Source organism: Canis lupus, chromosome 6 (genome assembly GCF_048164855.1).
Source record: "Canis lupus baileyi chromosome 6, mCanLup2.hap1, whole genome shotgun sequence".
In the NCBI taxonomy this organism is placed as follows: Eukaryota; Metazoa; Chordata; class Mammalia; order Carnivora; family Canidae; genus Canis; species Canis lupus.
In genome coordinates, this window is record NC_132843.1 from 79,769,241 (window position 1) to 79,795,168 (window position 25,928).

The window sequence follows — 25,928 nt, forward strand, 5'->3', positions numbered from 1 at the left end:
CTGTGCCCGACCCCTGGCAGTGCCCCCTACCTCTGGAGGGCAGCCGAGAGCCTCAGAGACCGCAGTGAGGTGGAACTGGGAGTCTCCTGGAGGGAAACCGCAGCGGTTTGGAGTGGGGGTGGGGGAAGCAGCAACCTGGTTGCAGGGCCTCCCGCCCCGCTGCCGGCCTCCTCCGGCCCCGCAGCCCCGCAGCATCTCGACGGATGCTTGGCACCCCCCCTCCGTGCCCTCCCAGGACCCGTGCCGCCTCCGCGTGAAGAGCGGGGCGCAGACCTGGTGGGAGCCCCCCCCGCCCCTGGATCTCGGGCCGCAAACACCGCCCCCTCCCCGGCCAGAAATAGACGCGCGCGCGTCCCCCTCCCCGCGGCGCGCACACTCCTCCCCTCCTCCGGGTGGCTCCTCCGCCCTCCCTCCCCTCCCCTCCCCTCCCCTCCCCTCCCTCCTGCGCCCCGAGCCGCAGCCGCAGCCTCCCCTCGGCGGCGGCCGAGAGCGCGCTCGGCCCGCGGGACCCAGGCGGGCGGCGGGACCGGGACCCGCGCCCCAGCACCTCGCCGCGCCCCCCGCCCCCCGCGTCCTTGGGTCGCTCCGCCCGTTTTAATTTGTGTTTCCCCGCCCCGCCCCGCCCCTCCTCCCCGCCCCCCGCTGGCCTCGCTCTTCCCTCTTCCCGGCTCCCGTCCCCGCTCTCTGTCCCCGCGCCCTCGCGCCCTGCCCTCCCCGCCGCGTCCTCGCGGCTCCTTCCGTCCTTTCTCTCCCCCCTCCGCTCCGCTCCCCGCGCTCCCTCCCCGCCTCCTCCCTGCGCCGCCCCCGCCCCGCCCCCGCCCCGCCGGGCCTGCAGACGCGCGGATCGTCCATGCGCTCCTCGCGGGCAGGATGCTGGGCAGCGGCGTCAAGAGCGCGCAGCCCGAGCTGGAGCTGAGCGGCGGCGGCGCGGACGAGGGCGCGGACGAGGCTCGGGGCGCCGGGCGCAGGGCGGCGGCGGACGGCAGAGGCATGCTGCCCAAGCGCGCCAAGACGCCCGGCGGCGGCGGCGGCGGAGGCGGAGGCGGCGCGGCCAAGGCCGGCGCGGCCGAGCTCAAGGTCTTCAAGTCCGGCAGCGTGGACGGCCGAGCGCCCGGCGGGCCCCCCGCCTCCAACCTGCGCAAGCAGAAGTCGCTCACCAACCTCTCGTTCCTCACCGACTCGGAGAAGAAGCTGCAGCTGTACGAGCCCGAGTGGAGCGACGACATGGCCAAGGCGCCCAAGGGCCTGGGCAAGGCGGGCGCCAAGGGCCGCGAGGCCCCGCTCATGTCCAAGACGCTGTCCAAGTCGGAGCACTCGCTCTTCCAGGCCAAGGGCGGCCCGGCGGCCGGCGCCAAGACCCCGCTGGCCCCGCTGGCGCCCGGCCTGGGGAAGCCCAGCCGCATCCCGCGCGGCCCCTACGCCGAGGTCAAGCCGCTCAGCAAGGCGCCCGAGGCGGCCGTGAGCGACGACGGCAAGTCGGACGACGAGCTGCTCTCCAGCAAGGCCAAGGCGCAGAAGGGCTCGGCGCCCGCGCCCGCCGCCAAGGGCCAGGAGGAGCGCGCCTTCCTCAAGGTGGACCCCGAGCTCGTGGTCACGGTGCTGGGAGACCTGGAGCAGCTGCTCTTCAGCCAGATGCTGGGTGAGTCCCGCCGCCCCGCCCCGCCCCGCCCCGCCCCGGGCTCTCCCCTGGGCAGCTGGGGGAAGGTGTGGGGAGAGCCAGCCCCCTCCCCTCCCCCTCCTCTCCTCCCCCCTCCCCCTCCCCCTCCTCCTCCTGGGGGGGGGGGCTCCGTTGGCTCAGGTCGAGAGGGGCCTTGGGCCCAGATGTGCAGGGCCGCCGGCCTCCCTGCAGAGGCGCAGGGCTAACGCGCGTCTTAGAGACGTCACCGGGCAGGAGCCCAGGCCCCGCTCCCGCTGCCCGAGGTGAGGCGGGACAATGGTGTGCGGGTCTCAGAGCCTCGGCAGTGGAGCGCACTGGCCTCCTCCAATTCTAAAGCCCGGAGCCCTAATATGGCAGGACCTGGGGCGGAGGGAGACCCGGGCTGCGTCACGCCCGCCCTGCGCCTGGCGAGCCAGCATCCAGCATCACTGCTGGGGAGAGGCCACCGAGCCCCGGATCTAGAGGACGGATGGGGGGAAGCAGATGTGAAGGCTGCTTGGCCCCCGAGCAGAGCAGAGCTGCGGCTCCGCTTCCTCTGTGGATCCCGGCGGGAGCGCGCGTCGGGTTTCCCGGGTGTGGGGGCCTGGCCCGGAGCCGGGCCGGGCGGGCAGCTGCGCGCATCTGGACGAGGTCCCTACCCGGCCGGCTCAAGCCCTGCCCCCCGGTGTTCGCAGAGAGCCGAGGGGGCTGCGCCGGGCGCCGAGGCTCGAGGCTCGCGGTCGACGGGGAAGCCTCTGCCCTTTGGCTGGTGGAAGCCGAGCGGGCGGGAAGGGAGGAACAAAGCTCGCTCGGGCGGAGGAAGCGCGGGGCTGCTCCATTGTTCTCCAGGCCTGAAGGGTCTATGCAAAAAACCCGGAGCGGGCCCCGGAACTGCGCTCGCCCTCCCCGGAGAGCCCCGGCCCCCCGCGGGACAGTGGCCGCAGGGCTGCGGAGGGCGGCAGGGAGGCCCGGAGCCGGGGGCCCCTGGTCCGCAGACTTGTTGCGGTGGCTGCGTGGCGGGCGCTGGGACCCGGGCTTCCCGGGGGAGCAGGCTGCCCGGCCCGCTGGGGGCTGGGAAGGGGCGTGGAGGGCGGGTGTGGAGGGGCGGGGCGGGTGTCGCCCCGCAGCCTGGCGGGGACCCTGGGGGGGACCGGCCAGGAGCCTCTGGGAGCCGTGGATGGGGAGCCTCCCCTGCAGGCCGCCGGTGGGCTCTGTGGGGGCCGTGGAGGCTGCACGGGCGAAGGCCCCAGAGAGCCCTGTCCTGAAGGCCCCACGCCCGCAGGGACGGGTCGGGGGGCTGGGGGCACCCAAGCCAACAGGGCAGCCTCCCCCTGCAAAGGGCAGTGTCACCCCTGCGCTGGGGGGCGGCCCGCTCGGAACCTACAGCCCAGCGGGGTGAGACAGATAGCAGAGACCTAATTCCAGGCATCAGGAGGGCCGTGGAGAAAATGGAAGGGGACCCTGTGCTAGAGGACTGGCAAGGAGAGGTCTTTAAGCTGAAGGAGGTGATAATTGAATGGTGTGTGAGGCAAGAAGAGGCAGGAGGCAGGCAGGCGGGCTCGGGCTCCGGAGGAAAATTCCCCAGCCACTTAGAGGCCGATGTGCAAGGGGTGTGGACGGTGCTAGAGCAGAGGAACTGAGTGTCTCTGACTGTCTCCTGGGGAGGGGAAGGGAGTGTTAGGGACTCAGAAAAGTAGAGGGCACAGCTCCCTTTTCAAGGTCAGGGCTTCACTTATTTGGGATGACCCAGCTTATCTGGGCTGCCCCCCAGACCTGCGAGACCCAGGACTGCCCCACGGCCTGGCTGCCTCGCAGCTGTTCTTCAAGAGGTGGTCACCTGGGAAACCCTGCCGGAGAGTCCTAGAGCTGGCTGGGGTGGAGGTGGAGGGCAGGAGACCGGGAGAAGCTGAGCTGGGGTCCCTTACTCCTATTCAGCGGTTGTCATTCCCAAAGCACACTTGTGCCACAGACCCACTCGGGGAATCTTGGAGATAAGGAGAGGACAACCCCCGCCCCCACTTCCCAGTTGCAGAAAATGCAAGGTCAAAAGCATCGAGAGCTTTATTAGGGCCATCTCTGAGCTCGTCATGGAAGGCAGGTTGGTTCTGCTTGTGTCCCTAAGTCACTGGCTCCATTTGGGAGCCCAATGGAGAAAGGGGAGTCAGCAAGTCAGGAGGGGCCTGACCAAGGCAAGTGTCTCTGGACATAGGCCCCTGCCCTGCCCTGCTGAGTCTGCAGGGGGACGGAGGGGCTAAGACCTCTGGTGGGGGGAGAGGGGTGGAAGGTCTGGCACACATGCTGGACTGCTTGGGGCTCTAAGGACCAAGGTAGGGGTGGCATGTGTGGGTAGGACCTGGGGGACGGTGCTTGGCACCACGGGGAGGTGGGAGCTGGAGCCTTCAGGCAAAAATCCCTCCTCTGTGTGAAGGTTGGAGTTGGGGCAGAGGGTAGACTGAGCCTTTCAGGGGCTGGGGGACAACAGAGCTGGGTCAATCTCTCTGAGCACGTGAAGGTGTTCCAGGCCATCAGGACCAGCCTTAGCTGGAGAGCAGGGTGGCTTCTGAAGGGAAGAGTGGCTGCTCCCTCAGTGCCTCAGGATGGTGGCTAAAAACGGAGTATTTGTTACCTACCTGGGAGGCTAAGGGTCAAAGGTTACACATCCCTTGGTGCCATCCCGGAACCGAGAAGCTGCCAAGACCCCATTTCTGGGAGCAGGTGGGGAGGAGGGGGGAGGCCGCTCCAAGTAAGAGCCTTTCTGGAATAAAAGAGAGGAGCTGAAATTCGATCATTCCTTTCCCAGAAATCAGCTGGGACCCAGATGGTCTAGGCAGGCTCTGTGCCCCCTTCCCTTTGGAACTTTGGAAGCTGCCAAATAACTAGGGTCCCACCAGGGAACCCTGGAAACTTGGAAGACTGAAGGGTGAGTGCCCAGGGGAAAATGAGCCAATCCCGGGAATCAGATGCCTTTGGACCTGGGCCGATAGTCCGATAGTCCGCGTCAGGCAGTTTGGCTCCGAGGGAGGAAATGGCAGCAGACCTGGGCCTGGGGGTAGGTTGGGAGGCTGCAGTCCTGAGTCCCCCGTCCGGAAGTTCTAAGCTCAGGGACCTCCTCTAGGACCCAGGTTCCTCACTTGGAAATGGAAGAGACCCTCCCATGGCTCTTCCCTACCTGTCGTGATGGGAAGGGGGCTGCAGATTAAGGACATCAGGCTTGAAAGATGGTCCTGGGCCATTTAAATACATACTGCCTGGGATCCCTGGGTGGCGCAGCGGTTTGGCGCCTGCCTTTGGCCCGGGGCACGATCCTGGAGACCCAGGATCGAATCCCATGTCGGGCTCCCTGCATGGAGCCTGCTTCTCCCTCTACCTGTGTCTCTGCCTCTCTGTCTCTCTCTGTGTAACTATCATGAATAAATAAATAAAATCTTTAAAAAATAAAAAAATAAAAAAAAAATAAATAAATACATACTGCCATCCCAAACCACCCTCTTCCTGCCTCAGCAGCCCCGGGCCTTAGGATCTCAAAGGAAAATCAGTCTGTTGACTCCCTCCCTGCACATTCAGTTTTCCTTTCCTCAGCCCTCAAGGCAAAGGGACAAAGTGGAACAGCCAAGGCAGCTCAAGGTCAGGGTGTAAAGGAACCCAGGTGGCTGGAATTCCTGGTCCCACTTCCTCAAGAAGGTGTCTGGAGGGGTTGCCATGACAACAGTCAGGCCCTCCCGAGGCTCAGAGCAAACACAACAGGGGAAGGAAGACGGAAGTCATCCATTTCTAAGCCATTTGGTTGATGTGGGTTGCAGGGGGGTGGTGAGGGTGGGGTTTACCCTCCAGAGTGTTGGGGATGCTTTGAACTGAGGGGGGTGTAAGAAATGACTTCCTTTTTCTTCAGGCCACTGGGGGGTCTGGGTGGAGAGAGGAGTTCTCCAGAAAAGAACTGAGGGCCAAAGGACAGACACAGGTGGTTTTGTGCAGGCTCGCCCAGCACCCTCGGGTCAGAGGCTCCATGCCCAGAGCCGCTCTCCAGGCCTTCCCATGGGTTCCCCGAGGCCTAGCAGGGACACGAGCACCAAGCCCACCTCTGGCCTTCCCCGGGCACAGCGGGCCGCTGTAGGATGCTCGAGGAGTCCCAGGCTGAAGGTGAGCATGCACGTGGAGAAGAAACGGCCCAGAACCTTCCACTTGCAAGGCCTTCTGCCTTCCTCGGGGTTAACACTGAGGGGAACATTTCTTTTCTCACCTGCTCACGACTTTTTCTTCCCTGTGAAGACTTCGTGCTTTCCGGGGGCCCCATCCCGGTCCTGGTCCCATCTTTGGCCATTTCCTTGTTCAGATTGCGGTAGCAAAGCTGTTCTCTTCACGTGGCCGCCGGGGCTCTGCGTCTCAGTCGTGGGTGGATGCTTGAGCCAGTCTTTGGGGGCGGTTCCTCTGCTCTGGGGAGAAGCAGGTGGAGGGGAACTGCCTGGAGCTTCTGCACTTCCCTGCAGTGTAAACCAGCCGGGGGAGATGCCCTTTATCATCCGGGTGGCCCCAAGCCCTGAATGGGCAACAGGACCAAGTCCCCTGGAATTCTCGGGTGTTTCCTCATACTTCCTGTTGTCCTCCACGCCCCCACGCACATATCTGCTGCTGTGGCCACAGCTGCCCCCCCAAGACCTGTCCCCAAGCCTAGGCTGCCAGCACCAGGTATTTTCTCCCGGTGACTTTCTGCTTCTCTGCAGCTGCCCCTCCACGCATACGTACCCACACCCCGTGGCCTCTGACCCTGAGGGCTAAGGTGCCGGTTGCCCCCTGGGGCTCAGCAGGGAGCCAGTCCTGCAGGGAGCCGGCTGAGCAGCCCCCAGCATCCCACACTGGGCTCAGTACCCTGCTGGCCGCTCCACCTCTGCAGCATACTGCAGCGGCTCCTGGTACAGCCAGGGAGCGTGACCCCCTCCCCCCATTCCCTTGGGATTTCACGGAACCACAGAATGGAAACATCTAGTTGAGCCACCCACACCTAAAGCTGAAATTAATCCCTCTTATGGCATCAGAGGCAGGTGGGTGTTCTGTTTACACACTCCTAGTGACAGAGGGCTCACTACCTTGTTTTCCTGGAAAGCGCTCATTATTGGAGAGCCTGTTAGGCTGAGAGTCTTCTTTCTGAGAATTTCCACGCATGAGTCCAAACCCGCCATCTGGATCCTTACAGGTTAAGTTGGCTTGCCTTTCAGATATTCCCTCTCTTAATAAAAAAAAAAAAAAAAAAAAAAGATTTTCTTTATGTATTTGAAAGAAAGAGACCGAGATAGTGACAGGGGGAGGAGCAGAGGGAGAAGCATGCTCCCCACGGAGCAGGGAGTTGATGTGGGGCTGGAGCCCAGGACCCTGAGATCATGACCTGAGCCGAAGGTAGACGCTTAACGGACCGAGCCCCCAGGAGCCCTCGGATACCCCCTTTTATGCTGGAGGTCAGACACTCAGCCGTATTCCATCCTATCTTTTCTCCCTTTGTCCCCTCCTCTGGTTTTCCTTCTATTAGTCTTTCGTTTTGGAGTAAGACTTGGTGGAGAGAGGAGCCGGTCACCTGATTCCTGGCCCCTGGGCGTCGGCTCCCCACCTGGACCGCACCCCTGCCTGCGGGGAAGGTCGCCTCTGGCACCTGGCACGGCCCAGTGGGTCTACCCGGCCTCCGCCCCGCCGCCTGGAAACCCATGCCCGCCAGCCTGCGGGGCGGGGGCGGGGGGGCCCACATGTTTCTCATTCGCGCTGGCCGACCTCCTCCCACACCCCCTGTGGGTTACCCACAAGCACTTGAAGGCCCCGGAGCCTGCAGCCTTCCCTCTCATGCAGGGGAAGGGCTGGGGGCAGGTGCAGCTCACTGGCCCCGCGTGGGCCCCTCGGGACACCAGGTCAGCCCTCAGAGGGACGCCGCTTCCCACACATTGCCTCATGTCACTTTTGGGGACTGGGCCTCCCAGCAGGGGACAAAACCATGGCCCTCAGGCTTCCGTCCTGCCTCGTTCAGTGTACACAGGCCTCTGCTACCTTTCGACCAGTGGAGATCCAGGTGCAGACTGGGAAGGTGCCCGGCGAGCTGTTTCTGTCTCCAGCGGTGCCACCCACGGGTGGGCGAGCACAGCAGGTGTGCCTGGAGTTCATGGGACGGGTCAGGGCTGTTCATCTTCTGTCTGCATCTAGGCCTCTGGCAGGACAAGGGGCAAGTTGCAGGGTGGGACGCACAGTGGAGGAGAATGAGGACCTGGTGGGAGCCTGTGGGGGTGCGGGTGGGAGAGCGCCCAGCCCAGCCCATCTGCAGGCTGCAGGTTCACCCCTGAGAGCCTTGGCTCCAGCAGGTTCCAGGTCTTGCTGCCGGTGCTGTTGTACACGGTGCGTCGGCTCCAGCCAGCCCTCGGCAAGGCGGCCAGGGCTCCCCAGGGGCTGGGCCTGGGCCTGGGCCGTGGTCAGCTCTATTTTAGACATCTCAATTACACGCTTCAGGGCCATGGGAGTGGGTGCGGCCCCCACAGCCCTCTCATTTCTGGGCCGTAGTGGACGACTCGGGTGCCAGCTTTTGTGCCCCGGGGGTGTGGAAACCAAGAGCGAGCACAGCCCAGCAGGCCCAAGGGGCGCTGGCATGCGTTCACTGCTGGGACCCAGGGGATCTGGGGTCATCCTTTGGGTCTCCGGGGCGGGGGGGTGCTGCCGTTGGGGGTGGTCTGGTCTGGGAGGTAGAAGAAGGTCGTAAGCCCCTCCTGCTTCCGTGGAGAGCTGGAGTGGAACTGGGCCCCTGGGCTGGGTAGGAGGCTAGCGCTGTGTTTTGAGAGCAAGACTTAGCCGAGGGTGTGGAGGTACTGGGTTCGTGGGGGGTACGGCGTCTCGCAGGTAGCCCTAGGGGCGTGGGGAAGGTGGGAGCTGGGTGTGGACACAGGGTGTGCAGGGCCCAGTGTGCGTCACGTGGAGCACCCACTGGCCTCCAGCAAATCTGCACAAGCTGAAGGTGCGTTTGTGTGCACGTGTTGGGTGTATGCAAGACTCGGGCGGGTCTGAGAGAGTCTGAGATACGACCGGGGTAGAATGATTTCCCTCCGAGAGACCCCCAGGCAGAGGCTACAGGGGTTCGGCCTCCTGGCTTCTCTCCCAGAGCAGCACCATGGGGGCTGGTTACCCCTCGGGCGCTCAGGACACGGGCTCCCTTTGCCCTTGGCGACCCACTAAACAGGCCCTTCCCTTCTGGGGAAGCTGGCAGCCACCCGGGAGGCCTTGGCTTTCTCTGCAGCTCCGTCAGCTGCCATGGGGCCGAGGACTCCCCCCTTCCCGGGCTGAAGGGCCCCTCCCTGGACCTGCCTCTGCTGGGGGGGCAGGTGGGCCCCGGGACCACGATCATCCAACAGTAATCACAAACACACGTCAATCGCTTGGGCTACAAGAGGCGTCGGTCTTGCCCTGACGCGTAATAAGTCAGTGCTCAATCATCCCGCGATCCTGGCCTTATTGCCGGTTAGGGAGGAAACCGAGGCACGGAGCTACAGGGGATCGATCTGCTCAGAGCTGGTAGAGCGAGCGAGCAGCAGACCCAGGATTTGGACTTAGCCCCTATGACACGCTGCTTCCAGGAGCCTTGAGGCCCCCCCGGTCCTGCCTCCTGGTCCCCCCACTGGCAGCTGAGCTTCAGAATCCGCCCATCAAGCAGGTGCTGTGGGTGAAGCTGTGCACCCCTGAGATTGCGGCTCTGGGCCCCACTGGCCGGCTTCTGACAGCTGGATGAGGAGGTGAGCAGGTCACGCTCAGTCCCACACCAGGCGCTCGTGGCAGGTGCGGTGGCAAAGTTCAGAAAGGCTAAGGGGGAGCACGAGTCGGTGCGTGGGGCACGTGTGCCCATGGGTGCCACGGGCATGGAGGGGACGCCCTGGGGAAGTGCTGTGGTTTCAAAAGAAGGTTGGGATCCCGGCAGCAGAGATGGGAGGGGCTGGAAGAGGGAGGAGGAGGTGATGGGAAGGTAAAATTCTGGGGTCCTGTTGGCTGGAAGAGGTGGCAAAGGGAGGGAGAGAGGGAATGAGACCGGACTGGCGGGGGGGCGACGGTTGGGATGGGCCTGACCGACCTGAGCGGCGTGGCCCGGGGCTGGGCTCTGGGCTCTGGGCAACATTGGAACCGGGAAGAGCCATCAGGGCTTGCCCCGAAGGGTCCCCAGAAGGACCCTGTGCCCCTTGGTCCTTTGGAGAGGTTGCTGCGGGGGAGGTCAGCTGGCCCAGGGCCTCTCTCAAGTTCTGCGTCTGTTTGCTCGCGTGAAGACGCCCGTGCTCCCTCTGCAGCGGCGAGAGGCACCGAGAGAGAGGACGTCTCGGCGCCCAGAGGTGGCCCCCCAGATGAGCAACAGCTCTGAGGTAGCCCGAGATCCAGCTCTCTGTGCACCCGGGGATTGGTGCTGTACCCCCAGCCCCGGGGAGCGCCCACAGCCAGGGCAGGCCAGCCTAGCCCAGCCCGCAGAGAGCAGGCCCACGTCATGGGGGGCCACCCCCCAGCTCCCAGCCTGCTGGTTCCCCTCAGGATGCCTTCCTAAGGGGCTGGGAAGTTGGGGGGCTATTTAAAGGCATCAGAAACACTTGGCACAAGGGGATGTGCATTCCCGTCATCCCGCTTTGCTTGGATGGAGTGGGAGGACTGGGTCGGGACTAGCTGGCGAGGAGCCCTTGGAGCAGATGGCCCCTCCGGGGGTGAAGGGAACGCCCCCCGCCCTGCCTTATCCTACACTCACATCTTCATCTTCCTCCGCTCTTCACGATGCCACCAGAGCGTTCTGGTTGCCGTGCCCTGGACCTTGCTGTGGGCTTCGTCCTTACAGGAGTCACCGTGTTTTGTCACAGAGGGCTTGCTCTTGTCCTGGCATCTGGGTGTCCCAGGAGGTGCGGCCCTAGAATTCAGGGCTTGCCCAAGCGTGTGGATCCTGTCCTCCGTGGATCCGCCCAGCCTTGCCGGTGCCGTGGTGTCAGGGGCTGCTGCTGTGCTCACTGTGGGGCCCCCCGCCATCCTGACCCCCATGTGGCACCAGGGCATGCAGCAGGGCTCGCTGGGGCAGGGAGACCGGCCGGGGCTGCTTGTTGCTCCCACTGCCCTGAAGGGCGGCAGCAGCCACGCGTGGAGGCCTTCTCCGGCGCGGAGGCCAGCCTCAGTCCCCGGGCTGCCTGACACCCTGCTCCCAGGGCGGGTTCACTCGCAGGAGGCAGGTGGAGAGGCTGCCCCTGCTCTTGCTGCCACCCGGAGCCGACTCAAGCCCCTGCCTGGCACCTCAGCTAAGCCCATAGCGTTGGGGCCGCCGGGGGCCTGGCTGCAGGGTTTGGGCTCCTGAGAAGGAAGCACTCTGGGCCCGAGACTTCAGTCGAGGCCTGGGCTCTCGAGGTCGGTCAGGAACCTCCATCCGGAGGAGGATCCGTGGCGGACCACTTAAACTCACCTACAGGAGTCACCGGAGATTATCTGCAAAACAACGCGCGACATTTATCCAGCACTCACTGTTGCCGGCCGTGCTGAGCGCGTTGCTTGCATAAACCCACTCATCCTCACAATGAGAAATCAGTCAAGGGTCACGTGCAAAATATTTCACAACTGCTGCAGGCTGCAGAGCTGGAGAGGACTGCCGGGGGCCTTCTGTTAGGCCGGATGTTAACCCCGTGGACGCCGAGTTGGGGGAGTCCCCGGGAAGGGCCCACGTGACCAGGGTGGCAGGAGGAGCGCTCGAGGGCCCGAGGGACACTTACTATGCCTGCTGGTATGAGGGTGTTTTGTGTTTTTTAACAGCCAGTATCCGCTTCCTCCCATGCCCGGTGCCTCTCTGTAGATTGGTCACCCCACTGTTGCACAAGGCCGAGGTATGCGGGAACTTAGAGGAGTCCCAGGAGGCCACACAGCTTGTCCGAGGTCACCTGGCCAGTCCATGGTCAAGCTAAGGTTCAAACAAGGCCTGATTCAGGCTCATCCATTTCACCATAGACTGCACTGCCTCTTGCGTAAGAAGCAGCATCCTTTTGCTTCCCATGCCCTCCAGACATTCTGGACCCCCGGCCGTGCGGCTCGCGCACCTGCCCCCTCAAGCACCGTGGCCCAGGGCCTCCCGCCAGCAGAGAGCACCGGCCTGGAGTCCACACGTGTGGCCGACCCTCCTGGGTGGCTGCCCGGCCCTTCCTTCGCTCCTGAGCCGTCTCCATTCTGGTGTCTCCTGTGGAAGAGCAGTAGCACGGGGAGCCGGGAGCCGAACATGCTCGCGGAGTCTGGGGTTGATGCTCTTCCTCTGCCCTCCCCACCGTCTGGGTTCGCTCCTCCCCCTGCGCACCTGCCCCGACAGCCCACGCCGTGGGCACAGGTACGTGTCAAGACTCGGTGCTTGCCCTGGGCCTGGGGTCCTGTGTATCCCCGGGACCTGAGTGCCTGCGGTGGTAATAGGAAATGCCGTGTGTGCGAGGGTTCGGGTCCGCTCTGCTGCCTGCCAGCTGCTGTCCCTACGCTTCTTCAGCCTGTTCTTGTCTAGAATGGGGCTTGTACCCACTCCGTGGGGGCACCTGGCATGCCACAAGGATCAGCAGAGTTGGCGCGCCCGGCCTCTCCCCGGCGGGCTTACCGGTACCCTGTCCTTCCTAATCGCTCTGGCTCTGCAGACCCCAGCGTCAACCAGGGACTCCAGTGGCTTCATTCACAGATTGGCTCGTTATCGACCGTGTCTCAGTTTAGCTCTGATGTTTTCGCTCAGATGCCCAGCTCTACACGTGGAAGCCCCCTGGAGGCAGCTTAAGCCAAAGGGGAGCTTAGCGTAGGACACGGACGCAGAGCTGTCTTGCAGGGGCCAGCCAGGCTTCTGTAGTGAAGGAAACTTGCTGTCCTGAGCTGCGTCACCTGCTCGGCGTCCTTGCTCCCTCTGCTCTGCTCCGCTCCACGCGTGCCAGTCAGCTCCTTGTGTACCCGGACTGGCATTTCTGCCCCCTGCCCTTGTGCCGGAACGTGGATGCCCCGCTCCATGCCTGCCCTGTCCCTCTTTCAGGGGCAGAGGGGTGGCCTCTGAGGGATCCATCCCGAGGAGAGAGGAGAAGCACATTGGCTTTGTCCAAAGTTTTTAAGGTAATCCATCCGCTTGGTGGTCGTTTAGACTTTGACAAAAAGAAAATAGAGACGCCACGAGAAAAGTGGTTGAGCTGGAAGCAGATGTGAGGAAGGGAGTCGAAGGTGGTTCAAGTTCATTACCCGCCCCTAGTGCTTAACTCAGGGCCTGGGTCTCATCTAGATGGGGGTGACACTGGCAACGTCTCCACCTCTGGGTAGGGAAGGGTACTCAGACCTGACCCATCGTTGTACCCTGGGCTTCTGTGTCCCCTCTCCATCCCAGGCCCTTAGAAATTGTCCAGCCCCGTTCCCACTCCCTGCATCGGCTCACGGCCCCCCTGGTGGTCCTTGAAAGGTCCTTCCCGGGGCTGAAGCATGAAATCCACCCCAGTGGCCTGTTAACACACAGCTGGGAGGACATCTGGGGAGGAGTGAGGCCAAGACATCCTGGCTCCTTCTCTTATCTCAGGGGAGAACAGGTGGATGGGTTTGATGCTGACCCATTACTTCCAGGAGCATGAGGTTGGAGCCAGAGCTCTGGCGTGAGAGGAGGCCCCCTGGCTTTGCCTTAGGGGTGGGATGTCGATGGGGGATGGGGAGGGATTTGCCACAGAGGAGCTTCTGAGCCAGAGGAGCCCATTCTAGCCTGGGGCTGGGCAGGGGCTGGACTTGTGCCATTTTCCCACACGCTGCCTAGGGATTGGGTTTCCTGCTGAAACTGTATCTCTGAATCACAATCATAAAGTTCCCAGCTTCTCCACTCACGCTGTTGGCAGCAGCTCTGTATATCCTAAGCCATCTCACCTTTGCTCTCTGGGGGGCCCAGGGAGGAAGGAAGGACACAGACCAAAGTGGTCAGATGCACGGGGCCCAGAGTCCGTCCTGAGTTCAGATCCTTTGTAATACCAGCCTTGAGACCTGGGCCAGTTTATCCTGTCTGAGCTGCAGTTTCTTCACTTGTTAAATATGTCGAATGATAGCTCTCGCCTGAGACTGCTACCAGGGGTCGGTGAGCTCACGTCCATAATGCTCTGAGCACAATGCAGAAGCTCAGTAAAGGACGGCTTTGTAGCATTATTCCTTCGCTGTCTATCCAGCCCCACCATATGAGGCTGTAGAGGAAGGAGACGTGGCCCCTGTCCTGGGAGCCCCAGTCGGACGGGGAGACAAAGGCTTTGCCCTCAGGAGCCCGTGCGCTGCTGGGGGAGGTTCAGTCCTATGCTCCAGGACCCACAGGCAGGTGGGGGAAACAGGAGTGTCGCCCTTGGGGAGCTCCCCTCTGGTGGGGGAGATGGGGCCCTCGTGCCCTGGAGCCCCCAGGCTGTTTGTCCTTGGATCCCTGTGTTTCCCTGGGCCCTCGACTGCCCCCTTTGCCACCAGGCTGCGGCCATCCTCCCCGCCTCCTCCCTCCCTCCTGCAGCCAGGCCCGTCATCTCCAGGATGCCCCCTCCTCTCCTTTTGGTGTCCTTGGGCCCTGCCACTGTCGTGCTGTCTCATCAGCATTGAGTTTACCAGATGACTTGTTTGTGGGTCTTTTCTGTGTGTGCTGAGCAAGTTCTCAAGAAGCATCTCCCCCAGGACGCTCGTTTCTTTCCAAACACCGCCCAAGCTGCAGACACAGAAATTAGACACGTCAGTTTGCTTGCCGGCTGCCTTAAATTTGCATTTGATTAAAAAACGCCAGCGTCCTCCCACCCACATTTCTTCCTTCCTGACCTTCCCCTCTCCGCAGTGCAGCCCCCATTCTCCCAGCCCTCTCCCCTTGCTGTGCTCAGGGCATCCTCCCGCTGGGCCCCTCTACCCTGCCTCAGCCACTGCCGCAGAGCCGCATGACCCTCTGCACTTCTCTTTCCTGGGCTCAGCTCCGCACGGTTTGCCTCTCGTGGTGCCTGTGAGTGCCTGGAGCTCAGCTGCTGGCCTGGAAATGAGATGCCTGTGGCTGGGGGCTCAGCGTCGGGGGTGGCGAGGGTGATGCGTGCCCTCCATCTCTGTTCCCACCTGCGACCAGCACCATCCTGAACAGGAAACCGCCAGGTGCAGAGTAGCCTTTGAAAAGCCTTCTGTTCTCCTCCCGCCTCTGTGTCTGGAAGGACGAGGCGATGAGGGCACGAGCCATAGGTGTGAGGACAGAGGGCCTTGCCTCCTGAGGACACTCAGGTCACCCTCACTCCTTCCTTGGCCAACAGACCCAGGCGGGGCCTTGCTCAGAACTGCTGGCTTCTCTCCTGCAGCCACACTGCAGGGGAATAAGCTTCATCACGAGGCCAGCATCGCCTGTGCCTCCTGCCCATTCCCAGCCCGATAGCAAACCTGCTGAGGTTTGGAGTTTCCACATTGCAGACGCGCTCCTCTCTCAATTATCTGTGCCAGTGTAAAAACAAAACAAAACAAAACAAAACCCAGAAGACAAACAAATGAAAAGCCATTCCGTCTCCTTGAGATTTGGGGTGGGGAGGGATAGCCGTTTTGCTTTTCTAGTTTCTTTTGATCACTTTTGACTATAATTGGTATCCAGTTCAAGTCCTCAGACTCAGGTGTGAGGGAAGCAAAGGAGCAGGGGGCTCTGGGTGGACAGGTGAGGGTCACATGTCAAAGGGGAGTCCTGTTGGGATGGGGACCTGAGGCCCGAGGGAATAGCTGCGGAGCCGAGGGATGGGTCTCCAGATGCCCATCATCTTCCCCATCCCCTCCTTCCCAGCCCATGGTGAGCGTCTCTTTCTTTTTTTTTTTTTTTAAGATTTTATTTATTTATTCATGAGAGACCCAAAGAGAGAGAGGCAGAGACACAGGCAGAGGGAGAAACAGGCTTCCCGCGGGAGCCCGACGTGGGACTCCATCCCAGGACCCCGGGGTCACACCCTGGGCTGAAGGCAGATGCTCAACCACTGAACCACCCAGGCGTCCCCCACTGAGCCACCCGGGAGTCCCGCGAGCGTCTCTATCTCTTGCTTCCTCCTTGCTTCTGGGTCCCTACGTGTTGAGGGAATGCAAGCTGACACTAGCATCAGCCTGAGCCAGACATCATTGGAAGGGAATCTGTCCCCACACCCACTCTTGTCTTGCCTCCCTCCTTACCAAAAAGTAAAATAAAAAAAAAGTTATATATTATCTCAAGCATCTCTGAGTGTAGGAAACAAGACTGGAAGAAAAGACAGATGGGGTGGGGGGTGGCGTGTGAGGGTGGCGGAGCGAGTGTCCTTTATACCCACGGAGGAGAGATCCGGAGACGAGTGATAGTAGCGAGGGAGAGCCGGGAAGGATGGGCAGAGGAAGCCAGAGACCTCATGCCCATCCCTGTGGCACCTGGCGTCCTCAGCTCCTTCCTCGCTGGGAGGGTATCCCCCAGCCTGTGACCTGGAGAAGGAGGGGAGGGACGGCCGTCTGCCTTTCCCCTGGTCGGGCTGGCTGCCTCTCAACCCCGGCTCCCTCCTGGCCGGAGACGTCGAGGGCCTGCAGATTTGAGGATTCCGGGGTTTCTGGGAAGCAGGGAAGTGCGTGTCTCCATCTGGCCTTCCTTGCAAAGCCGGCAGGCGGCCACCCTCTGGCATGTTACTTGTCAGGATTTCTCTGAATGGAATCCAAGAGCAAGAGCCAAGAATAGAGGTGAGGGCACCCAGCTCGCTCTCCACAAAGCCAGGCTCCTTCAGCAAGCGTGGCAGCCTGGCGCGGGGGGGGGGGGGGGGAGGAGGGGGCGTCTCCAGGTCCCTGGCGTCACAGCCAGCCACAGCGTCGCAGTGTCAAACCTGGAAACGAGGCACAAGCCCTTCCTTTGGCAGAGGAGGAAACTGAGGCCGGGGGCCCAGAAGGGAGTAGGCCCAGCCTGGGAGCACCCAGAGCGCTTCTGACTCCTGGCCTGGCGCCTTCCCCCACTAAATTTTAATTAAGCTCCCATTCCTCAGACCTTAAAGTTAGGACATCCTGGGCACCTGGTGGCTCAGTGGTCGGGCATCTGCCTTCAGCTCAGGGCGTGACCCCGGGGTCCCGGGATCGAGTCCCGCGTCGGGCTCCCCGCATGGAGCCTGCTGCTCACTCTGCCTGGGTCTCTGTCTCTCTCTCTCTCTGTCTCTCATGAATAAATAAATAAAATCTTTTTAAAAATTAAAAATAAAAAAGTTAGGACAGGCTGATGTGGCTCCCCCAGCAGGTCCTTGAAATGAAGGAGTGGGACGAGGGGTCCCCGCCGGTGGGTGCTCTCCCCGGGGAGGGTGGCGGGTGCGGCCGCAGGAGGCCGTTGCTGTCGGAACCTGAAGGGACCCTCCGGGATCGGCCCTTCCGTCCCCTTAACAGTGAGAGCACCCAGCTGCCAAAAGGGAAAATTTGCCTCAGGTCCCGCACCCGGTGAGCAGCAGATGGAGGACCCGGATCCAGGCCTCCCGGTGTCTCTTCCTGGGCCGTGAGCCTTGTTTGGGGAGGTCAGCCCAGGGCCGCGGGGATGGGAGGACGCCTGTCACAGCCCCACGTCCGCCGATGGCTGCTGCTGGCCGCACCCAGGTATCCGGGTCAAGTACCAGACACACCTGTCTCTCCCTGTGGCTCTGAAGCCTCCTGAAGACGCTCCGATAAGTCCCTGCACGGGTCCTCCTGCCCATGGAGGCTCCTGTAACCTCTCGGTGGGAGCTGAGGGCTGCGGGAGCTGGCTTCCCTGGCTTGTGGGGTGGCTCCAGGGGACCTCTTGTGGCCGACGCCCCTGGGGAGGGCCAGGCCGCTGCCTGGAGGAGCAGGGACGCAGGCCCCGCCAGGCCCGCGGTCCCCATGGCCCGAGAGTACAGGAGCCATGGTCTCTGCGTGAGGCCCTTGAAGCCCCGGAGCCCCTGTCCTCCTTGGGCTGAGTGTCCCTGGGATCAGAGAAGCCTGCCTCAGTTTCCCTGCTCATCAGAATGAGGCCAGTCCTAGCGTCCTGGGCCCTGAGACCCTGCAGGAGATGACGTGGGAGAGGGACAGTTGGTGCCCGGAGCACCGGGGTGGTCGTGGCCCCGGCGGTAGTGGTGGCGGCAGGGATGTGGCCGGCACGGTAACGGTCTTGGCGGTGGCAGCAGTGATGACGGTGGTGGTCTTGCCGGTGCTTTGGCGGCGGCTGCACGCAGGATGGTGGTGATGGCGACGCTGTTGGTGCGGCCGGAGCAGTGGCCCCACCTGCAGCCTCGGGTGTCGACCCCGGTGCCCCGGGCGCCCAGGCGTAGGAGGCGTAGGGGCTGCCGGCCTGGCAGGAGGGCCTGCTTCCTCCGCTGCCCCAGGCAGCCCGTGACCGTGACCGCTGAGCCCAGACGGCGCCGCCCGCGTGCGAGGGCCCTGGAGGTGGAGCAACGGCCCAGCTCCTAGGGGGCTTCCCACCCTCCCGGGACCTAACCGAGTGTGACATTTTGCATCCGTTCCCATGCCTTCCTTCCATGGACGGACCTGGGGAGCCCCGTCCGTGCGCGGGAGCCTCCTCGTCAAGGCCGCCCCTGCCCCGCCGCCTGCACCACCCATCTCTGCACCCGTGTGTGCAGGTGCGGTACAGGGAGCCCTGCCTGACCAGCAGGCAGGCTGCGCGCCCTGAGCCAGCCCTTAGGCGACCTTGAGCAGATCCTGCCACCTCCAGGGGCCTCGCTTGCTCGTCTCTTCTAAGTAGGGGATGCTTTCCCCACCCTGTGTAGCGCCGGGAGCCGTGGGCAGGAGCAGGTGAGGTCGTGGGTGCGAGAACTCGTGCGGGCGGCCTCCCTGGGAGACCCAGCGCAGGGCGGGCGAGCCAGGGCGTCTGTGGGCAGTCCGTGGCTGTGTCCCAGCTCCCGGCGGCCCCGGCAGCAGGCCTGGCCCACAAAGGGGCCCTTGTTGGTTCCCATGGGCCCCGTGCCCCTGGTCTCACCGGACGCCCGCCTTTATCTCTAATGGGGCATATAGGGTTGTCTTGAGGTGAAACTCTCTAGAGAGGCTTTTCCAGTCCTTCCTCCGTCGCAGGCCTGGCCTCCTGCCCTCTGTCCCACCCCGACCCCGTGAGCCGCGTCCAGTCTCCTCCGTCCGCCGAGGCCTTCCTAGCTCTTCCTTCCCCGCGATCTCTCAGGACAGGACCCAGAACTCACACTGAGCTTCTCCCTAACGGGCAACAGATGTGTCTTTCAAGCTTTTTAAAGGAGTATTTTCTTTACCATGAGCCCCCCATAAGAAAGACATTTTCCGGCAAATCCAGTATATACACGTCGAGCCAAAAGTTTTATGAAACTGCACTAACTATGCATAATGTACGTGATTTTTCTGTTTTATCATATATGGTCTTTTTTTTTCCCTACTGTGGGTCGCAATCCACTAAACTGATGCCACGACCCACAGGATAGTTGCAGTCTGTGATTTGAAGAGCCTGAAAGGGTCTTTGCAAGCGCAGGGAACGAGGTGTAGGACTCCTGACTCTCTCTTGGGGTAAGAGAGCGTTGCCTTTGTGCAGGTGCTGGCATCTACGGGTAATAGTCCAGCTAATCCTCACAGCCGCTCTTTGGGACATGTGTGGTTGTCGCCTCTTTCACATTTTATGGGCCAGGAAACTGAGGCACGGGGAGCCGAAGTTACTTGCCCAAGGTCATACTAATGGGAAGCGCCAGACACCCCGTACGCTCAAGCACTGAGCGGTGTGGACTGCCAAGCTGCCGCGGGTGGGGCGGTCCCTCCAGGCCACGGAGGTGATGCTCTAAGGAGGCCCGCACACCTCATCCCTGTGGCCACAGCCGGCCTCAGGTACTTCTGGAAGGTGAGCCTAGGACCCTATAACACGCCTGGGCCCTGGGAATCCACAGGCTAGCAGGTGTTCAGGCTTGGCTGCACTGTGGTCACCACAGACCAGTGCAGATGCAGGTGGAGGTGAAGGCCCTCCGGGGTACCTGGGGTCCCGCATGCGGAACTCAGCCCACGGGCCAGTCAGTAAGTACGACTGTTCTGGGTGCAAAGAGCTTGACTTCAGTCTTTAAAAAAAAAAAAAAATACTGCTGTTATTTTTAAACATGACACTTTTTGCAGGCTTAAAAAAAAAAAAAAAAGAGTGAGCTTAACCACTTTCACTGTTTTTAGCGGATTTATTGTTTAAGGCTCCGTGAGAATGCAACAAAAGTCTTAGCAGTTTATTTCAGGGCGCGGTAGGAATGTGTCCCCGCACTCGATGGCTCGCTCTTGGGATTCGAGCCCAGCGCTTCCGGCACGTGGGCAGGCCGGGCCCCACCAACAGGCCGTGGCATATAGGAGCGAAGAGGCGCGAGCTGATTTGTAAGGCACGGTCGTGGGAGGCACACACTTGCCCGATTTCGTTTCTTGCTGTGTTCTCTTGGCACAGCGGCTGGTGAGCAGTGCGGCGGGAGGGAGGGCGCAGGGGAGCCTGAGAAACAGCGAAGCAGCTGCTCATTACCCGTAGACCAGGTTGCCAGCTCCCCAAAGTGCGAATCGACCTCACGTCCCCCCTCCTTTTTTACAACCAGAAGTGTCAAGCCCATCACCACTGGCCGTTCCCAGCCCTCTGCCTCCCTCCCGAAGCCCAAGGCAGAAATCCAAAGCGAGGCAGCGGGCCATGCGTGAGAGCCTCCAGCCCCACGGGAGGACGAGACCCGCTAACGGGAAGGCCTGGCCGTGGGGTGGTGCAGCCACGGGCACGTAGAGAGAGGCATGCAGCGGGTGGAGGCCGGCCCTGCCCAGGCCCGGGCGTGGGACTGTTGATGGTCAGCTGGAGGAAGTGTGTCAACCGAGTCCATACGTGGGGCCGGAATGCTGAGGACCGTGGGTGCTGAGCCAGCTGGAGCTCGGGAGGGGTTCCCCGAGGAAGGGAGAGCAGGGCCAGGCGCGTGGTCTGAGGACCCAGCCAGGCAGCACCTTGGAGGGAGAACCAGGGGGGCCCGAGGGCTGGAGCCCACATCCCTGTCCCGTGGGGAGCAGGGCCCGGCGCTGCTCCGCTCCGGGGCCTCCTGCGGGGCCTGGCGGGCCGTCAGCCCCGGCCCCCAGCGCCTCAGCCCCCCGGAGCTTCGCTTGACAGACAAGGTGTAAGGACCCTCCTTAGCGGTGGACGCAGAGCCAAGTTAAGTCTCCATGGTAACCCTCTGGCTGATGGGGACTTGGGTTGCTATGGAAACTTGTCGGAAACCAAAAAGTATTTGGGGGGAGGGGTCTCCCAGAGGGGCAGGTGGTGGCGTCTGCAGCAGCCGCACTGCCCACGATCGGTGCTGTGCCCTTGTCAGGGTCCCCCGGGGGGGCTTCTCCACGACCCGGTTTGCGGCCCCTGGGGACAGTCCCGGGTGGTATCAGGCACGCTTGCCCGCGGCCTCCACGCCCAGACGGGTCTTCAGGGTCTCGGGTGAACGTGTAGCTCTCAGGCCCCCCCTGCTGTGGCCAGAACCCCGGCTGCGGCAGAAGTGAGGCCCCAGCTGCCTGTCCCCTCTTCCTGGGGCCCCTGGCCCGGCCCCCCCGGCTCTTGCTGTCCCCTCTCTCATCACCAGGCTGGGACCAAGCTTGGTTTCCTTAGCCCGCAGTGGGGAGATGCTGTGCTTTGCCGAGTGGCTGGAGAAGCACAGGATGCGCTGTGACCCGGGCCTGCCGGGTGGCGGGGGCTGCTCCATGACAGGGCCGTCGTGAGACCTTCACTCCCTGTACAACCTGCGGGGCGCGGTGAGGGACCTCTGCGGTGGCCCTGCCAGCCCCCCCTTCCCCTCCATCCCCTTGCTCCAGCCACCCTTTCTTGGGGGTGCCAGTGTTGAAAACTGGAGCAGAACCTAAGTCGCCCCCCCCCACGTTCTGCTCAAGTTCATTTCCCGTGTTCTCCAGCCAATCCCCCCCCACCTGTCGCGAGCCCCTCCTCCAGGCCCCCGGGGCTTCTCCCAGCCAGCCGGGGCAAGTGAGGAGGAAGGAGGTGCTGGGAGGTGCCCCGGGAGGCCGGGAGGCCCGCACCTGGAGGCCCTGTGTCCTAGAAGCTATGCCCCCCTTGGCCCCGTAAGGGGCAACATCGCCCTGAGAGAGTCTGACTCCTGAGAGCTGCAGGGATGTCGGGGCTCAGGGACTCTGGCTTTCTCTCCCCTGCCCTGCCCTGCCCGGAGCTGCTGAGGAGGCCTCCAGGCAGGACCCAGGTGTCCGGGTGCTCCTGCTGCAGCGGAGGGAGCCCCGGGAGGTCGGCAGGCCTCGGTCCTCGTTGTGGGAGTGGCCGGTGGAGGCTGAATTGCCAGGCATCCTTCCACCTCAAGGTCCAGGCCGCCCGGATCCTCCCCGCACTCCCTGCTACACCCGGGCTGCCCTGGCCAAAGGCCTCGCGGGGGCTCCTCAGCCCCTGTGGCCCCTGTGGCCATGGGAAGCCTTGCCTGTTCTCCCGCCAAGCGTTTTGACGCGGAGGTGGCCAGGTAGTTACTGGCCCTGTCGGGTACTGCGTTGCTCGTGCTCCGGACTCCTGGGGCGCATGTGGCACATCCGAGGGCCGGCCCACAAGCCCAGGCGCCCCGGAACCCTCCCACTTGTGCTTGTCTTTAAATCGGCTGCATCCTGCTGCTGAGCCCCAACCTCCTGCAGTGGTGGGGTCTCCTCCCCCGGCCCAGGCTTGCAGGGGGGCTTAGTGACGCTGCTCCCCGTGGTCCCCGCAGGCCTCCTCGCACCCCGACCCGCGGCGGCCCTCTGGGATGCGACCTCTGTGCCAGGGCTGGGGGGGCGGCCCGTACCCCGGGCCTGTCCTTGCTGCACCCTCAGCCTCCCCTGGCCGGGACCGTGGCCGGCCCCTGGCTCCCGGGCCTCGCCAACCCCCTCAGGCCCGCCCCGGCTTCGCAGGGGGCCTGTTCGCCTGCTCCGAGAGCCCCTCCCGCCCAGTGGCTGGGGCACCCCCCGCCTTGACCCGAGTCCTGGGAGCTGGGGGCCTGCAGGGAGGCGAACACGAGTGTCTCAGAAGCGTGTCCGCCCCGTGGTCTCCTTGTTCTCGCCCCGTCCCTGGAAAGCAGGTGGGACGGTGTTGGTGCCCAATAGACAGGTGGGGCTGGGGGGGACAGGCGGCCACCAGCCTGCGGCACCGTGGGGACAGAAAGCCGGGCCGTCGCACAGGTGTTCCCAAATTCCCCACGGGGGCCTGGAACTGAGGGCGGCCGCAGCCCATGCCTTCGAGGGCTCCCTGGGCGCGGCACTTCCTTGGGATGGTTTGCTCCGGCTGCCACAGCTCTTTGGGGCCTACGCCTGCCCCCTTTTATGGATGAGGAGGGTGGGGCGCAGGAGGCAGGGCGATGGCCTTGGTGACCTTGGTGACCTTGGTGACTCGGGCTGCCCCGAACTCTCCTGGGGACTTCAGCGCCCTTCAGGCAGGAGGGAACTCTGAGGGAGCAGTGACTTTATCAGCAATGTCCCCCCCTTTCTGACTTCAGTCAGCCACCAACAAAAGCGGCCGCTCTGCAGAGTCCCGGGCTCCATTCGTCCCCTTACATTCATCCCTTCTTGCCACCCACTCGCCACCACCAGCTCACACTCCAGGACACACCTCCTGCTCCCTGGGCCTCCCCTCCCAACCCCAACTTCGGGGCTTGGGCGCAGACAAGAAAGCTTGGAGGGGGAAGGACCCCGCCAGAGCCCTTGAGACTTGGGGGGGGGTGCGGGGAGGCAGGGGGAGAGGCCTGGCAACCCCTCCCCTCCATCTGCTTCCTGCTGAGGCACCGGGTGCTGGAGGGGGGGGGGAGGCCCTCCAGGAGACAAAGGTCCAGGGGACCTGGAGGGAGGGGGCACTCGGGTTGCTGGGGGGTCTCCGGACCCCCCTCATCTGCAGCACGGGGCCAGCCTCCAGAGCCCGCAGGCGGAAAGCGGCTCATTGAGGCAGAGGGAGGCCAGCTGGCCCTTCCAGCACCTTCCCTCCGCCGTCCCCCCCAGATCCGGGCTCCAGCTTCATTCGCAGCTCATGCCCCAGAGGCCCAGGTGTCTGCGGATTAGGGAGCCCAGAACTCTCATTACCCGTGAGCATCTGGGCAGGGGAGGCAGCCTTTTGCTAATGAGCAGCTTCTACCCCATGGAGAGGAGAACCCTTGTCCTGCCCCCCCACCCCCATCGGCTGGAAGCCCAGCCCAGCGCCTCCTCTCCTGATCATGTTCCAGAGGGGCCAGACCCCTTCCTTCCTCGCCAGCCCCTCCGAGCCCCTCCGGGCGGGGTAGGTGCTGGTCCTGGATCCGCACCCAATACCGTCCAAGAGCCGGGCGTGTATTAACGCCTCGTAGGATGCCTACGAGGTTGGAATCGCTTCCGTCTCGCTTTTGCAGAAGAGCAGGCTGAGGCAGGAGAGGTTGGGTGACCTGCCCCAAGTCGCCCAGCCGGGCAGTGGTAGAAGAGGGGTTGGAGCAGGTGTCCGGTTCCGCACCCCTGGGGCGGGCCTGGCTTTGGAGGCTGGGAAGGGTGGGGCGGGACGCGGGGCTCAGGCTCCCGTTGATCCTACGGATCGTGGTCTGTAAAATGGTTTGCCGTTCTTCCGCGTGGGGAGGTTGCTCTTTCCTCGCGCTTGGTTATTCGGCCGTTGATGTCTGTCAGTGTGGACTCGTGCATGTGTGTTTTATGCTCCGACTGCTAATCCAACACTGAGTTTCTTTATTGCGGTGTGCCCTTGGCCTGTGGAGGTGTCACTGTGGCCTGAGACGGACGGGGTCTTCTGGGATGGAGGAAGGAGGAGAAGGGTAGGGAGGGCCTTGCTGCAGGCCACCGGCTGGCCTCTTTCACCAGCTCTGATGCCCCTGGCATCATAATTTCTCCCGCATCCCTCTTCACCCCTCCCTCTCTTGCACTGACCCCCGTCCCTCAACTCAGTCACTTATCAAGTCTCTTTGTTTCTACCTTTTCTACCTTTTCTCCCCCCCCCCATTGTCTTGATTCATACCATCCTTCCATTAGAAAGCTTCCTGCCCCCCCTTTCTGGTTCATGCACGCACACTGCTCTGGGGGTGCCTTCCTGGTACACAGCTGAGATCCCGTCCCTCCCCAGCACGGTGGCCTTCAGTGGCTCCCCACAGTCGAACATTCTGCTGTCTTATCCCAACATTCAAGGCCCCGCAGATGCACATTCCTACCTTTCTGGCTTCTGTGTTCCCTCTTCCTGACCCCGACTATCCGCTGGCATTTCCCCGAGGGAGTTTTGTGAAACTTGCTGATTGATGTTATGTTACTTAAAAATAAAAGACCTGTGGTCTTTTATTTGTGGGTTGACAAAGTTAAACAGGTTTCTTTATTGTAGGACTTCACCAAGTCTTTATTTCCCCGTGGGCTTTGCGACTCCCCAGGAATGGGTTCACAGGACACACAACGTGCCCTGTTGTGGCACAATCTTCCATAGGGATAGTGGTCCCCGGAACCAGGTGTGGAACACTGTCCAGCCTTTGGACAAGGTGGGCTCCTTATGGTTCCCAGAATCTGCCCCCAATTTTCTGTCCTCTTATCTTGGAATGACCCATGTCCCCAGGCTGAAAATACCTACTTCTTGATCTTCGCCTATAAAAATCTTACCCATCCTTTAAAAATATCTTTCTTGGCTGTCCACTGCCCTAGCAAGAACCTCTTCTGGGGTCTTTTGAACCTTGATGGCAGTACTTCTGACGGTGCACATCAGTTGCAACTATTTATTCCTACTCTTCTCTCTGCTTGCCTGGTGGCAGCCCCGCATCCTGTCCCCACTCAGGCTCTAAACACCTTGCTGGCACGGGCTGTGTCACTCATTCTTGAATCCTCTTCAGGATCTTCCACATAATAGATGCTGTGCCTCAGAACCATCTGTGCAGCTTTTTATTTTGTAATAAACTTTTAAATTTGAGAATAGCTTCAGATTTACTGAAAAGTTGCGAGGGTATTACAGAGAGTTGTCCTATTCCTCACACCCAGTCGCACCGTTTGCCGGCGTCATCTACAATGTGACACGCTTGTTACAATCAACGAATGAGCCGGTACTGGTTATTACTAACTGAAATCCATGCTTTATTTGGATTTCCTTAGTTTTTACTGAATGTCGTTTTTCTGTTCCTGGGTCGCATCCAGGACACCGTATTGCAGTCCGTCATCAGATCTCGTTAGGTTCCTCTAGACCACATCAGTTTCTCAGATTTTCCTTGATTTTGATAACGTTGGCAGTGTTAAAGTGTGCTGGCCAGGTAATTTGTGGAATGTCCTTTTGACTGATGGTTTTTTTCATGGTTAGATGGCCTTTATGGGTTTGGGGGATGAAGACCACAGAGGTCAAGTGTCATTCTCAGGACATCATGGGAAGGATATGTCTTAGAAACGTGGCTTATCG

At 62.2% G+C, this 25,928-nt stretch overlaps 1 protein-coding gene across 5 annotated transcripts in view; it reads left to right on the forward strand.

Moving 5' to 3' along the window:
* The window catches only part of NAV1 (neuron navigator 1), a 209,923-nt gene that overhangs the window by 60,066 nt on the left and 123,929 nt on the right, over positions 1-25,928 (forward strand). For 4 of the 5 annotated variants that reach the window (XM_072831401.1, XM_072831402.1, XM_072831403.1 and 1 more), the window contains one exon: positions 836-1,639. The exons of the other annotated variant lie outside the window; for it this stretch is intronic. In XM_072831401.1, the coding sequence (XP_072687502.1) occupies positions 836-1,639 (804 nt within the window). The remainder of the gene's footprint in view (positions 1-835; positions 1,640-25,928) is intronic. 5 annotated transcript variants of the gene reach the window in all.